This window comes from Triticum aestivum, chromosome 7B (assembly GCF_018294505.1).
Source record: "Triticum aestivum cultivar Chinese Spring chromosome 7B, IWGSC CS RefSeq v2.1, whole genome shotgun sequence".
Lineage (NCBI taxonomy): Eukaryota > Viridiplantae > Streptophyta > Magnoliopsida > Poales > Poaceae > Triticum > Triticum aestivum.
Genome location: NC_057813.1, coordinates 133,428,469 through 133,441,264, shown reverse-complemented (window position 1 = coordinate 133,441,264; position 12,796 = coordinate 133,428,469). Strand labels below are relative to the sequence as shown.

The 12,796-nt window shown below is 45.6% G+C and overlaps 1 protein-coding gene across 1 annotated transcript; it reads left to right on the top strand.

The window, feature by feature from the left end:
- The first annotated feature begins 866 nt into the window (after nt 1-866).
- LOC123161651 (uncharacterized protein At1g66480) lies at nt 867-4,183 on the top strand. Its single transcript, XM_044579459.1, has 2 exons — nt 867-1,816; nt 3,621-4,183. Exons 1-2 carry the CDS (start codon nt 1,010-1,012, stop codon nt 3,663-3,665), a joined length of 852 nt encoding a protein of 283 aa, XP_044435394.1. The 5' UTR covers nt 867-1,009; the 3' UTR covers nt 3,666-4,183.
- The last annotated feature ends 8,613 nt before the right edge of the window (nt 4,184-12,796 follow it).

Below are 12,796 nucleotides of genomic sequence, written 5' to 3'. Positions count from 1 at the left end.
AACTGGATACGTTTTGCTAGCATGGTAAATGGGATGATGTGATCTGATGCTGAGAGAGGAGAAGCTGTGCCACAGACGCCTCGTGGTAATTAAAGTCTCTGGTTAATTTCCTCCCACCAAATTAGGTACCAAGTCAGTTTTGCAGGCAAAGTACGGAGTACACAGCTAATTTAAATTTTACGCCTGCAGCATGCTTGAGTCGCGCAGCCGGAGCAAACCTATCCTTTGCAACTCCGAAATAACCAAGGTGTTCAGACAGTAGTAAGATCGCAATTACAAAGTTTTGCTTCGCTTGAAGTAACTTCTTGCTCTGATTCTGGAACTGCGAGCTTAATTGGACGGTCAAAACGTGTTTTCATCCTTCACTTATTGTTAATTAGACATGCATGCACTAGAACCGACTTTAACCTCCCCGCTTCCATTTCCTCTTCCACAGTCCTATGCCATGGTGGGCGGCTAGCTAAACTTTGTAGACGCCCAAGCAAGGAAATACTTCCTCCGGTCCTTTTTACTCTGCAAATTGAATTTGCCGAAAGTCAAACTTTGTTAAGTTTGACCAAATTTACATTGGAAATTATTAGCATCTATAATATCTAATAAATATAATATGAAAATATATTCTAAGATGAATCTAATGATATTGGTGTTGTTATGTGAATGTCTATAATTTTTTATACAAACTTGGTCAAAGTTGGATGAGATTGACTTCGGACAAACCTAATATGCAGAGTAAAAAGGACCGGAGGGAGTAATATAGAGAATAGTTGCAGTCCACGTCAAGCTCAATACTCGCGTGAACTCACCACAACCTTTCACTCCCAAATCTTCCCCTACCTTTTTTCTCTCGCCCGTTTTAAATCCCCACACCCCACACGCACAAACGCCGCGAAGAACCACGCGAACCGAACCACCCACGCCCCGCCTCACCTCACACCACCAGGGAAGTGGAGAGGAGGCGGCGAAACACAAGAGAAACCGCAGCCGCCACCGGGAAGCAGCCGGCAGGGCAATGGGCAACAGCATCGGCGGCCGGCGCAAGGGCGCCAAGGTGATGCAGCTGGACGGCACCGCCTTCAGGGTGAAGCCGCCGGCGTACGCGGGCGCGGTGCTGCGCGACCACCCGGGCTTCCAGCTGCTCGAGTCGGAGCAGGTCAAGCTGCTCGGCGTCCGCGCGCGCCCGCTCGACCACGACGCGCTGCTCCGCCCGGGCCGCCTCTATTTCCTCGTCGCGCTGCCCCGCCCCACCGTGCCCCCGCGCCGCGCCTGGTCCGGCGCTCTCCACGTCGGCGCGCGCGAGAGGCTCGAGTCGCTCATGCTCACGCGCCGCTCCACCTCCGACCTCTCCTTCCCGACCGCGCCGGCCTCCCCGATGTCCACCGCCTCCGAGGGCGGGCCGGTCCAGCTCAGGATGCGCCTGCCCAAGGCGCAGCTCGCCAAGCTTATGGGCGAGAGCCGGGACGCCGCCGAGGCGGCCGCTAAGATTATGCAGCTCTGCGCCGCCAACGGTGGGAACGGCGCTGTGACGCCGGAGCGGAGCCCGCGGTTCCTACCGACGGCGGACTGGGGCACTGGTGGGTTCGCGCAGACGCCAGAGCGGAACCCACGGTTCGTGCCGACGCCGGACTGGGGCGCCGGCAGGTTCGCGCAGACCCCAGAGCGGAGTCCCAGGTTCGCCGTAACGCCCGAGTGGGGTGCCAGGTTCATGATGCAGACACCGGAGAGGGGTGCAGAGACGGCGAAGACGCCGGATAGGTGGTCTGCTCTACCCCGCACGCCGGAGTATGCATCAGCGGACGTCAAGGCCAGCCGCAAGGAGGTAATGCACTGCTTCTTTCAATGTTTTTTTATTCAAATATATTACTATATTTATCATTTTATAATAGAGCCATGCTATTAAGGCCTGAATTAAATAACTTGATTCCAATCTAAAAATAAATCACCGTATAAATTGGTCCTTTTGTATTGCTTTTCGCTCATCTGCATTTCAAAAAAAAGCTCCGTGGGAAGGAAGACAATGTTTTTCTTTTTCTTTCAAGCAACAGTAGTATCTCATTACCCGGTAAAAAAAATAATGTGGAAACTTTCACCCAAAAGTATGTATTAGAACTGTTTGTTTTGACCAATAATTTTTTTAATAATAAATTAACAATATATAGCATACTTTTATTTTTTCATGCCTTTACATGTTGTATGGATCTCTCTGGTTTCAGTCATGAATAGAAACGGGGTTCCCGTTATTCTAAAAAAAGGGTTCCCGCCCTCATGATAGTCTAAAATTTAAAAATATATAACTTTTGCAAATGGTCCACACAGTTTACCCAATAAAATTTCTTATGAAATTTATCTTTGACTAATCCATATACCATTATAATATAAGTAAACATGACATGCAAATTGTGTTTCACTCGGTTCATGTAGGAATATGTAAACAAGCCATGGGTTTATCTCTTTATTGACTGTGAAAACAAAAAATACTAAGAAATATTCATACGCAATTGGATCCCTACGTGTCCAACGAGGCACCATCTAGAGCTGTTAATAGTGTGACCAATATTTTCGGCCGATGCAGATGTGTCTTAAGTTTTGAGTAGCTCAGTAGCATGTTTGAGATTTTTCCTGATACGTTACTACATTAGTTATTTGTTGGCGATTAATTCTAGGATTTGACTGGTTGAGTGATGATACAAAATACAGTTGCTTGTCATACTCCTACTTGAATATCTCGAGGCATGAGATCATTCTCACTTTCTGGCTGCGGATCAAGCATAGCAGTAGCAGTCATAGATCTACCATGAAAAATGTTTCGCAGCTGAAGTTTCAGAATGAGTTGTCTAAATCTTCAATGTTGTCAGCAGACATTTTAGCAGCCACTGCGATGTTCCCTCTTTATCTGCGGGTTCAGCGTAGCAGCCATGGTGATGTTATTTGTGGAAAGTCTATGCGTACCAAGGATGATCTTAAATTGCCGTTTCAAAACATTAGGCCTACCTGAATTATTCTATGGTAGCAGAAGAAACACGCTGAGCGTCACATGTCTGACCAAGTGTCTAGATCGAGAAATTTTCAGGGATCATAACGAGCCAAGTTGCTTGATCCGCTTTGTGCCCATTAGTGTAGCTCCGGCCGATTCTTTCGGGTCACCGTCACTAATGTTGCAACTTACTGGTTTGATTTATTGTTGAGCACCTTAAAGTCAAACTGGCAATCTAAGACCATCAAACTAGCTTAGGCAGCAGCAGGCAACCGTTAGATGATGGTATGATAACTATCTCACTGAAGTTTTCTCTAGGGTAACTATCTCATTGAAGATTTGAAGTTAACCTTATCACCATGACACCATTAGCAATCGTTTTCTTTTGGTGCTAATTTTTCTCGCTCGAAGATAAGGGATACTACATCAGCAGAGCTTTTCATCAGGATTTCCTTTGATTTTTTCTCACAAATAAGTACACTAAATTAATGGTGGCTCCCTCACGCGATCTAGGTTCCCTGCACTTCCTGTTCAAATCTTGGCCAATCATTTTCGCGTAATGCGCAAACAGATTAGCGTTTGGCTTGAAACGAATTGTCCGTCGCTTTTGCTGACATCTTCTCCTGTGATTTCGTTTGTGGTGTTTCAGAAGCGAACGCGGTTCGTGGCCTTGCCGGATGAGATCATAGCATGATGACTTTTCATCTACATGAAGCGAGAGAGCTGGTTACTGTCTGCAGCACCGCAAGCATGTTGATGGCCTCTTCAGATTCAGAGTGTGGACAACTCACCCGTGGAACGATAGGGTTAGTGGTTTCATGGACAGTAACTCCGCCTCGTGGAACATCCAGAAGCTGCAAGAAGTCGAGGTGCTCTGGAGTACCTCGTCCCCATGGGACAAGGTGATTTGTGGGCATGCTTTTTCGACAAAAAAGGCACGTTCACTATTCATTCAGCGTACAATATGCTGGTGAGTATCAAAACCAAGCTCGGATACTAGGAAGCAAGTGAAGAATTGGGCGAATATGTGGCAATACTTTGGAGGCAACCCAACTCATTGGGGCATTCGCTTGTGGACTGCACCATGGCGAAGTGCGTATGGGTGCTCGTAGATGAAGACTAGAACATCGATGGTGTGCATTGTCGTGCCGGTCTATTGTACAGTAAATATATAAATACAAGATACAAGAAACATATTAAAATTTGCACAAACTTAAACGTCTATTAATCGGTAATCGAGAAAAATATGAATGTACAAATTGGCTTTGGTATCACAATAAAACGGTGCACACTTAGTAAATATAGCTAATCGGTATCGTCAAGACCGATAATAAGCAACAACACAAATATGAAATAAACATGTAACAGTCTACATATATAGGGCATCAACAGAATCTTCTCTGTTTGTGAATCTTGAATTTGGTGTGTGTGAATCTTGAATTTGGTTAGTTGCTTCTGAGTGCTCAAAACCTCCCATGGTTTCCTGGCTACAGCAACCTATTTATGCCAATAAAAATGAAATAATTAGATTTCCTTGTGCCCTCTGGGCGCTGGCAACACACATGCCTTGTTGGCTCCACCACAACTACCGCATAAATTTCAATTTTTGCAGTCCAAAAAAATGAGATATGAGGATGTGAACACTCGTATCTTTTTAGAAAATAACTACACATTGAAAAATCTAACTAAACTAAATTTCAAAGTGTGTCTATTTTGTCCAATGTATATTTTAACAGATAAAATATCAAAAACATATACATGCCCACTTACACCCCAAGAGTTAGAGAGAACAAAGCAAAATGCATAGAACCACCACAGAAAACCACCACTTTACAAAACGTGACATTTTGCACCGCAAGACAAAATGACAGTGGCAAAAAATACCGAATCGCTTTCGGAGCGTGTTTTGACGTGGCCGATCACTCGCTAGCCGACAACGGTGACGGCGCGCCGCTAACGGTCGTTCGTTCGACTGTCAGAAGCGGCCGATGCGGCCCGGTCGACGCGCTGCCGGCTGGCTCGTTCATTCTGTTGCGCACGTGGTCGGTCTGTTCATGTTTTTTCAGTTAGCCATCGCTCGTCGCAGCGTAGCCCCGCCTGTTCGGTTTCCCACTAAATCCAGAAAACCCTCGTCTTCCACCTCACACCGCATTCAGTACCAGTCACATCGCACATACAGAAAACCATGACTTCTCTCTTCCATCGCCTCTCGCCTCACCACCCACCAGTCACCGTCGACGCCGCCACCACCGCCGCCGCCAACGCCTATGTCAAAGTCGATGTGCAGTTGGGAGCGAGCCATAGACGACTGGGCCGGTGATGATCCAACCAAGAAGGCAATCGACATGGACGTCGCCGAGCAGTTCAAGAGCGTCTCCGCGCTCATCAACCACGCCAGAGGCCTCGTGACTGTTTTTAGGGATGACGAGAGGGCATGTGTCTTCCGCGATGGCCGGAAGGGCGTGCCGGTGGTAGACGTCCTCGTCTGGTGCATGCTCGAGTCTATGTCCGGCGATGTCCGGTAGCGCAACCGCTGGATCGTGTATCGGCCGCTGAAAAGCAGGTTTCTGACAGATCCAGCGGATGCAGACATGGTCGTCAAGGTGGTCGTGCCGAACCGTGTCCTCCGTGAGTACGAAGTCCTTGTCCGCAATCCCCCCTTCGGCACATCCTGTCATTTCCATTGACGGTGAGGAGCCGGAGGGGCAGGTCGTCGCTCGCCCTCGCGTCGCACGGGCGGCCGTCGACGAAGAGAGGCAGAAGGCAATTGATGTGGAGGTGCTGCCTGACGTGGACGTGGATGTCCCGATGAAGCTGGAGGAGCAACCGGAGGAGGTGGAGCCCTTGGTGCAGCGCAGAAGAAGCAGAACAAGGAGAAGAAGGAGAAGAAGCCCTTAGCGTGCAGCCGGTGCCGCGTCATTCTGCTCGAGTCCGAAGACTGAAGACAATTTCCCTCTGAAGTTAGTAGTGATCTAGATCATGTTTACTTTGAACAAAGAGTACTGCTTGAACGGTATTATAGAAAACCGAATGGTTATTTTTCTACCAAACCAACAACAAAAAAATCAGAAAAAAAGATTGAGTTGGTGCTACGAAGGGAACGATCGGTCGGGCACAACGAGCAGCTGAGCGAGCTGTCACGAGATTACACCGCGGCCGACTTGTATGTGCTCGAGCGGCACCTTCTTTGCTGGCGCTTAAGCCGAGGCGCAACTAACTAATGGTTAGAGCATCATTAGCAGACCCCGTATATCGCCGACCCGTAAAACTCGTTTACAGTTCGTGGAAAAATGGTTTTGCGGGCTGATACGGGCGCCTACCGAGCAGACCCCGCATAGCGGAACTGTAAAACGGAGTCTGCTTGGCCGCCGCCCGCCCAGGCCTGCAAATCAGATGGGTTTTTATCTGAATTTGATGTGCCACATATTCAGAATTCTTAATTCAATATAAGATAAAATGTCAATATTACAATACAACAATCAACAAAATTAAGATAATTCAATACAAAACTTGTCCTGAATACAAATCACACATGAATTAAATGAAATGAATACAAAAATTTCTTACTACCCAACCCTTTGCCAATGGTGCTCAATGAGATCTTGAAAGCACAAGTGCTCCCTCGGTGATTTTGGTAATTAATGTCAACATATTTCTTGTTGGACTAATATTTTCATCTAGTATATTTCAGATAAGTTCAACATTGGAGTGGCATGGACAAGAGGATGTGAAACCCATTCAAGATGCTAAGGACAAACATTGACAAAAGCTTAAGGCTCTACATTTTCATTTTTAGTGATCCAAGATCACATTGAGTCCATAGGAAAGTCAATACTATTAAAAGGGGATGAGGTGTTGCTTAATGGCTTGCTTGCTCAAAGTGCTTAGTGATATGCTCCAAAGCTCTCAATCACTTTCTCATTTCCACATATATCCTAAACCTAAAGTCAAACTCGGCCCCACCGATTTGATCTATTCGGTGCCACCGAGTTCATTTGACATAGCCACTGCAAAACCCTAATCAGTTTGGTCTCACCGATGGGATCTCGTCTCACCGAGATGGGCTTGCAAACTCTCTGTTGCCTATTGCAATAATTTTGGTCCCACCGGGATATGCAATCGGTCCCATCGAGTTTGCTTGACCAATTCTCTATTTGGTTATTACCAAAGTAGGTCTCACTGAGTTTGTGTAATTGGTCAAACCGAGTTGAGGTTTTACTCTAACCCTTGCACATTGGTCCCATCGAGTTGACCTTGTCCGTCCCACCGAAACTTCTGACGTTCACATTTTGACCTGAATCGATATGACCGAGTTTCACCATTTGGTCTCACCGAGTTTGGAAATCTGTGTGTAACAGCTAGATTTTGTGTGGAGGCTATATATACCCCTCCACCCACTCTTCATTCATGAAGAGAGCCATCAGAACGTGCCTACATTTCTAGAATTCATTTTCTGAGAGAGAACCACCTACTCATGTGTTGAGACCAAGATCGACATTCCATTCCAACCACAAGAATCTTGATCTCTAGCCTTCCCCAAGTTGCTTTCCACTCAAATCATCTTTCTACCATAGCCAAATCCGTGAGAGAGAGTTGAGTGTTGGGGAGACTATCATTTGAAGCACAAGATCAAGGAGTTCATCATCAACACACCATCTTTTACCTTTTGGAGAGTGGTGTCTCCTAGATTGGTTAGGTGTGACTTGGGAGCCCCCATCAAGATTGTGGAGTTGAACCAAGGAGTTTGTAAGGGCAAGGAGATCGCCTACTTCGTGAAGATCTACCCAAGTGAGGCAAGTCCTTCGTGGGCGATGACCATGGTGGGATAGACAAGGTTGCTTCTTCGTGGACCCTTCATGGATGGAGCCCTCCATGGACTCGCACAGCCGTTACCCTTCGTGGGTTTAAGTCACCATCAACGTGGATGTATGATAACACCATCTATCGGAACCACGTCAAAAATTTCCGTGTTTCCAATTGCATTTGCACACTCCAATCCTATCCCTTTACTTTTTCGCAAGTTGCATGCTTTACTTTCCGCTGCTCATATACTCTTTGCATGCTTGCTTGAATTGTATTGTGAATGTTTGAAATTGTGCTAATTTCCAACCTCAACTTGAAAAACTTAAAAACTGCTATCTTTACTTGTTGAGAGTCTAATCACCCCCCTCTAGACACCTTTTCTCGATCCTTTCAATTGGTATCAGAGCATTGGTCTCCATTGCTTTGGTTTAATCACCATTGGAGAAAGATGGATGAGTCTATGTTGGGGACTATTAGACGTAAAGTGCCTATGCTTGATGGAGAGTTCTATAGTGAGTGGAAAAATGAGATGCTTGGAATTTTTCATGAATATCACTTGAACAAGTACATTACTACTCCTTGTGATCCCCTTATTGACCCCTTACATCCTACCCCTGATGAGTCTCTTGACATGATTCACAATCTTAGAACTATCAATCTTATCACTAGAGGTTTGCCTAGAAATTTGATTAGTCACTTGCCAACTCTTGATTGTGCTTATACTATATGGAGATTTCTCGAGGAATAATTTCCAGACTATTCCTTGAAAAACTTAGATGAAATTCTTCATAAGTCTATTGCTTTGAATAAGATGAATCCCAATGATCCTAAGTTTGGAGATTGTTTATTTGAGCTTCGTGACCTTATGCGTGCCAAGGAGATGTTGGAATCATTAGCAATATCATTTTTGAGGCTATTAGAATTCATAGAGATGAACATTGTCAAAATCATATATCTAATGAATTATTCTCTCTAGTAAATGATCATTTGCAAGATGATGTTGAACATGGATACTATGATGAGGATGATGATAGTGACATTGATCTTGAAGAGTCTATGAGACACTTTAGTCTTATGGCTAACCTTTGCGGCTACATGGCTGGAGGAAAGGAATGGGTCCTTGATAGTGGATGTAACGATTACATGACCAGAGACAAAGATATATTTCGTGAGCTTGCTGAAAATGATGACCCTCGAAAGTATGTCACTTTCGGTGATAACTCAAAGGGTAAGGTGGTTGGCATCGGTAAGGTGGCCATCTCACATGACAACTCCATACAAAATGTTATGCTTGTTGAATCTCTTGGCTACAATTTACTTTCTATATCTAGGCTAGCTGACTTTGGATTCAATGTCCTATTTACTAAAGTAGATTGCCAAGTGTTTCTAAGAGATAATCATAAAATGGTCTTTACATGCATACATAGAGGTGATCTATACGTTGTTGATTTCACTAAAAAGGTTCAACCTAGAACTTGCTTAATTGCTAAATCTTCTAAAGGCTGGTTGTGGCATAGACGGTTAGGTCATGTGGGCATGCAAAATCTTAACAAGCTTATTAAAGGTGATCATATCCTTGGTGTTAAAGATGTCATATTTAACAAGGATAGACTTTGTAGTGCTTGCCAAGCAGGAAAACAGGTTGGATGAAGCCACCCCGTGAAGAACATCATGACCACGAGGATACTGCTCGAGCTACTTCATATGGATCTTTTCGGTCCCAATGCCTACCAGAGTCTCGGTGGTAACTCGTTTGGATTGGTCATTGTTGATGATTTTTCAAGACTTACATGGGTGTTCTTTCTTGACGATAATCACAGGTCCAAAAGATCTTTAAAAACTTCGTTGGAAGGCCCAAAACCAATTTGAAGTGAAGATCAAGAAGGTTCGCAGCGACAATGGAACAGAGTTCAAGAACGCCAATGTGGACACCTTTCTTGATGAAGAAGGGATTTCACATGAGTTCTCGGCTACGTACACACCTCAACAAAATGGAGTTGTTGAGAGGAAGAACCGAACGCTCATAAAAATGACGAGAACGATGCTTGATGAGTACAAGTCACCAAAACACTTTTGGGCGGAAGTGGTTGAGACATCTTGCCATGCAACGAATCGTCTATATCTTCACAAGCTACTCGGCAAGACGACATACGAGCTTCTCACCGGTAACAAACCCCAAGTTGGATACTTTTGGGTATTCGACTCAAAGTGCTACATTCGTGATAAGCATCGTCGTTTGAAATTTGCTCCTAAATCTCATGAAGGTTTCCTACTAGGTTATGGCTCAAACTCTCACACCTACCATCTCTACAACAATTTCACCCGAAAGTTTGAAGAGACGGTAGATGTGAAGTTTGATGAATCTAACGGCTCGTAAGTAGAGCAATTGCCAATTGATGTAGGTGACAAAGATCCTTTGGAAGCTATACAAGGCTTGTTTATTGGCAAGATTCGCCCAACGGAGGTAAGGAGAGTACCTCGTCCGTCCAAGTGGAAGCCTCAACTTCACGCCAAGGTGAACCACAAGTTGACTTGGAGGCATCCACGAGTGGGAGACATCAAGACGATGAAAACGAGGATGTACAACAAGATGAACCTCGGCGACCTCCTTCTCCACCTCCATGGGAGAACAACAACGCCAACAACAACAAAGAAAGACAAGAGGAAGAACAAGACAATGAAGATGATGTTCCACCCCGACCCAAACAAAAGCTCTCATGATTTCGAGCAAGAGTCTCAAGAGATCATCCCATCGAACAAATATTTGATGACATTCAGGCCGGGAGAATTACTCGCTCTAAAACTTTTTTGGCTAATTTTTGTGAACATTACTCATTCATTTCTAGCATTGAACCTATGAAGGTTGAAGAAGCATTGGAAGATCCGGATTGGATAAATGCCATGCACGAAGAGCTACACAACTTTGAGAGGAACCAAGTGTGGACGTTGGTTGAAAAGCCCGATGAGAAGTACAATGTCATTAGAACCAAATGGGTGTTTCGGAACAAGCAAGATGAAGATGGAAAAGTTGTACGCAACAAGGTGTTGGAAATATGCCCTAGAGGCAATAATAAAAGTATTATTATATTTCATTGTTCATGATAATTGTCTTTTATTCATGCTATAATTGTATTATCCGGAAATCGTAATACACGTGTGAATACATAGACCTCAATATGTCCCTAGTGAGCCTCTAGTTGACTAGCTCATTGTGATCAACAGATAGTCATGATTTCTTGGCTATGGACATTGGATGTCGTTGATAACGGGATCACATCATTAGGAGAATGATGTGATGGACAAGACCCAATCCTAAGCATAGCACAAAGGTCGTTTAGTTCGTTTGCTAGAGCTTTGCCAATGTCAAGTATCTCTTCCTTAGACCATGAGATCGTGTAACTCCCGGATACCGTAGGAGTGCCTTGGGTGTATCAAACGTCACAACGTAACTGGGTGACTATAAAGGTGCATTACAGGTATCTCCGAAAGTAGCTGTTGGGTTGACATAGATCGAGACTGGGATTTGTCACTCCGTATGACGGAGAGGTATCTCTGGGCCCACTCGGTAATGCATCATCATAATGAGCTCAAGGTGACCAAAGTGTTGGCCACGAGATCATGCATTACGGTATGAGTAAAGTGACTTGCCGGTAACGAGACTGAACAAGGTATTGGGATACCGACGATCGAGTCTCGGGCAAGTAACGTACCGATTGACAAAGGGAATTGTATACAGGGTTTGATCGAATCCTCGACATCGTGGTTCATCCGATGACAACATCGAGAAGCATGTGGGATCCAACATGGGTATCTAGATCCCGCTGTTGGTTATTGACCGGAGAACGTCTCGGTCATGTCTACATGTCTCCCGAACCCGTAGGGTCTACACACTTAAGGTTCGATGACGCTAGGGTTATAAAGGAAGTTTGTATGTGGTTACCGAATGTTGTTCGGAGTCCCGGATGAGATCCCGGACGTCACGAGGAGTTCCGGAATGGTCCGGAGGTAAAGATTTATATATGGGAAGTCCTATTTTGGCCACCGGAAAATGTTCGGGATTTTCGGTATTGTACCGGGAAGGTTCTAGAAGGTTCCAGAGTGGGGCCCACCTGCATGGGGGGACCCACATGAACGTGAGTAGTGGGGGAAAGGCCCCACACCCCTGGTCAAGACGCACCAAGACCCCCCCCTTAGAAGGAATAAGATCATATCCCGAAGGGATAAGATCAAGATCCCTAAAAAGGGGGGATAACAGTCGGTGGGGAAGGAAATGATGGGATTTCTTTCCTCCCACCTTGGCCAACGCCCCAATGGACTTGGAGGGCAAGAAACCAGCCCCTCCACCCCTATATATAGTGGGGAGGCGCATGGGAGCTTAACACAAGCCAAGGCGCAGCCCCTCCCCTCCCCAACACCTCTCCTCCTCCGTATATGCTTGGCGAAGCCCTGTCGGAGTACTGCTGCACCAACTACACCACGCCGTCGTGCTGCCGTTGGAGCAATCTTCCTCAACCTCTCCTTCCCCCTTGCTGGATCAAGAAGGAGGAGACGTCTCCCGTCCCGTACGTGTGTTGAATGCGGAGGTGCTGTCCGTTCAGCACTTGGACATCGGTGATCCGAATCACGTTCGAGTACGACTCCATCATCACCATCCCCTTGGCTAGCTTCCGCTCGTGATCTACAAGTGGTATGTAGATGGAAACTCTCTCCCTTGACTCGTTGCTTAGATGAACTCATAGATGGATCTTGGTGAAACCGTAGGAAAATTTTAATTTTCTGCAGCGTTCCCCAACAGTGGCATCATGAGCTAGGTCTATGCGTAGTTCTCTTTGCACGAGTAGAACACAATTTTGTTGTGGGCGTGGATTTTGTCATCTTACTTGCCTCTACTAGTCTTTTCTTGCTTCGGCGGTATTGTGGGATGAAGCGGCCAGGACCAACCTTACACGTACGCTTACGTGAGACCGGTTCCACCGACTGACATGCACTAGTTGCATAAGGTGGCTGGTGGGTGTCTGTCTC